Below are 3,492 nucleotides of genomic sequence, written 5' to 3'. Positions count from 1 at the left end.
TCATTTACCCAGAATGCTTTGCATGTAAATAAAATAGCCCCGTCCGTGTAATATTTTTTTTCTGGTTTCATTTAAAAAATTCGATCATCAGATATTGTCCAAGATTAACCTTCAGGGTGGATATAGCTTGCTAGCAGCCTCGCACCGTGGACCTGGTTGATGTCATCATTTACCCAGAATGCTTTGCATGTAAATAAAATAGCCCCGTCCGTGTAATATTTTTTTTAAACTTTTATTTTAAAAATGATAAAGATTGAACATCCTACAGTATTTTTACATTCTTTATTTTACATTAAAGTATATGTTTATCATATAAAGTCTAATGTTACAACTAATCGGGGATCCCTTTAAATTTGGGGCAAAGGAAGGACTCATTTGTCGGACACATCGGAGGAGTCTTCTAATCTGGACAACCTCCGGCGCGGCGCTGTGACATAAGCAGCCATCAAATTCGGCCTTCAGAGGACCCGGCCTCTGAATTTGGACACAGCCAGAATCTCAACACAAGCACCAATACCAACTGTCAAGCATGTGTTGGAGGTGTGATGATTTGGGCTTGTTTTGAAGCCATGGGACTTGGGCATGAAGTTCTCTGTAGACTAAAAGATTATAGAATCAAATATGGGATCAACTGTCTGACAGTTGAAGTCTGGACCAAACCAGGTCATGATGCTACAGGACAATGATACCAAACACAACAGCAAATCTACGACAGAATGGAAAATGAATACCATCAGATCATTTTTATTTTAGCCTGGTACATAAACACCAAGCATTAAAACGGTAAACTTCCCTATGAATGTAAGTCTTATACTTCAATATGCTAGTAATACATCATGCTCATCATCTCTTTTCTACATTTGTGTGTCTACAGTGTGCACCAAAGGTCAGGCAGTGAGCGGACAGTATCGTATGCTGGCAAAGAATGGTGGCTACGTCTGGGTGGAGACTCAAGGAACGGTCATCTACAACAGCCGCAACTCTCAGCCGCAGTGTATTGTGTGCATCAACTATGTTCTCAGGTGAGCCCTACTTGGGCAAACAGCTTATAGAAGCTTAATAGGTGTTGGTTTGTACACTCCCTCTAAATTCTCGTGTGTCCCCCCCGACTATGCAGCGACATTGAGGACAAGTCAGTGATTTTCTCCCTGGAGCAGATGGAGGCTCTGTTCAAGCCGCAACACATGAGCAGCTTCTTCTCTCCAGGAGGAGTGGGCATGAACGGAGAGCCAGGAGACTCCCTCTTCACATCATTGAAAGAAGAACCAGAGGATCTTGCTCAACTTGCTCCAACACCTGGAGACACAATAATTTCCTTGGACTTTGGTCAGTAATGCCCTGTGTAATGGCTGTAGTCTATAGACTTAAAACAAATGACAGGGATTAGCACTTATCCTGGACTTGTCCTCTTAGGTCCCCCTCAGTTCGAGGAGTCCCAGCAGGCAGCAGAGTTCACTCCATCTTCATCCATGCCCCCTCCGGGACCTCCATCTTGGCCCAGCGAGAGCCACAAGCACACTTCTGCTGCCTCTGCAGTTCCAGGGGACGTGGCTAACAGGGCTTCATTCACCATGCAGCGGAATCCTCCGTCGGGCAGCGCCACTCCAAGCCTCAGCAGCTGCTCCACGGTGAGGACAATGATTGTCTAATTGAAAAGATTAGTCAGCCACTGGTTGAATGGGTTTGTTTCGTAGTTTCCTTTTTCTCTGTTCAGTGAGCTCAGTAAAAGTGGGCAAAGTGTATGAGAATACCGGGGGTGGATATTTGGATGGAAAAGGCTGTTAGCAGTAAATGTTGCTTCCGTCATCTTCTATTCTTTGTGTCTTTTCTCCCACTTTTTGTATCTTGTCTGTGCTCCTCTTGCCGCCATCCATTCATCTAATTTCTTCTGTTCTTTGTCTGCAGCCCAGCAGTCCAGGTGATTACTACAGCTCAGTGGAGAGTGACCTGAAGTTGGAGCTCACTGAGAAGCTGTTTGCTCTGGACACAGAGGGGAACAGCAGCTCTGCAGGCACTGAGGTGGGAAACCAAAGTTACTAATAACAAAGTGTCTTATTTATTCAGACATCAGTCTGTAAAATGTAGTTTTACCATTTTCCAAAAAGTTAAATCTTAACTTGCCAGCTGTGAATCATTAGCTGGTTTCTGTGAAACTTCTTGAAGAAATTTTTGGTTTTGAATCTTACAGGTCAACTTGTGTTGAGTTACAGGTTTGTCAGTGCTTATACAAATGATTGTCTACATCAGTGAAAACCTTTGATTCTGATTCAAGGGATGTGAAAAAGTTTGGATTTTACTCTCTTGGTGTTTTTTTTAAGTCATTAGTCTGCTACAATCTGCTTTCACATGGAATACATGTAGGAGAGAACTCTCAGCTACTACCACACCAAATTGGATATTTCAAAAACTGTATACAGAGTTGTATCTTTGCAAAAGTTAAGTCAAGCAGCTAAAAATGCAAACTGCGGAACAAGCAAAGAAAATTGACTTTYTGGAAAACAGAGTAGCAGACCTAGAACAATACTCTCGAATAAACGATGTCTTGATATCAGGACTGGAAATAAGATCAAGCTACTCCCAAGCTGTGAGAGGAAGTAGGTCTGACACTAACTCTGAACATGAAGCAACAACTGAGGAGCAGGTCATTGCATTTCTGCAAAGTAAAGACATTGACGTGGAAAAAGAGAACATTGAAACTTGTCATACTCTACCAGTTAAAAACCAAAGAGGAAAGAAAGTACCATTACCAATAGTTATTCGGTTCACTAATAGAAAACATAAGATTGATCTGCTTAAACAAGGAAAAAATTTGAAAGGTACAAGTGTCTATATAAATGAACATCTCACAAAAAAGAATGCAGAAATTGCAAAAAAAGCCAGAACATTAAAGAAACAAAATAAAATTCASGCTACATGGACGATGAATTGTAAAGTTTACATTAAACCAAAGGATGCYCCTGAAAATGCCAGAGGTCTATGGATTAGATCCTTAGAGCAACTGGACGAGTAAATAGTGGATAAATAGAGGATGCACGACAAACAGTGAGATGATTTACATTATCATGGGTTAACTAAGTTCTTCAAATTTGATTTTCTATATTTAAATWCAATAAACAGCATAAATGTATGACTATGACATTTCAGAATCTAAGCTGTATGATGYAAACCTGATAGCTGCAGATCCTTTTCCAGCTATTGAGTGTGAATATTATAATGAAGAGCAATTTAATAATAGTAAAATGATAGATGCAAGCTTCTCTGTAATTCACCTAAATAGTAGAAGTATGAACTCAAATTTTTCAAAAATGACTGACTATTTAAAACGGTTGAATGGACATTTCAGTATAATAGCAGTTTCAGAGACTTGGTTGAATGATGAAAATATAAAAAATTTTCAAATTAATGGATATGAATTACATTGTGTGAATAGAAGTAGTAAAAGAGGTGGGGGTGTTGCTTTGTTTGTTGATATTGACATAAAAAGTAAAAAAA

At 39.9% G+C, this 3,492-nt stretch overlaps 1 protein-coding gene across 2 annotated transcripts in view; it reads left to right on the top strand.

Annotated features, from left to right (window-relative positions):
• The window catches only part of epas1b (endothelial PAS domain protein 1b), a 100,328-nt gene that overhangs the window by 88,406 nt on the left and 8,430 nt on the right, over positions 1-3,492 (top strand). For both annotated transcript variants that reach the window (XM_014027802.1, XM_014027801.1), the window contains exons 8-11: positions 875-1,022; positions 1,118-1,326; positions 1,414-1,628; positions 1,906-2,019. In XM_014027802.1, coding sequence (XP_013883256.1) covers positions 875-1,022; positions 1,118-1,326; positions 1,414-1,628; positions 1,906-2,019 — 686 coding nt within the window. The remainder of the gene's footprint in view (positions 1-874; positions 1,023-1,117; positions 1,327-1,413; positions 1,629-1,905; positions 2,020-3,492) is intronic.

Source organism: Austrofundulus limnaeus, unplaced genomic scaffold (assembly GCF_001266775.1).
Source record: "Austrofundulus limnaeus strain Quisiro unplaced genomic scaffold, Austrofundulus_limnaeus-1.0 Scaffold684, whole genome shotgun sequence".
Lineage (NCBI taxonomy): Eukaryota > Metazoa > Chordata > Actinopteri > Cyprinodontiformes > Rivulidae > Austrofundulus > Austrofundulus limnaeus.
This window is presented reverse-complemented; position numbering and strand designations above follow the sequence as displayed.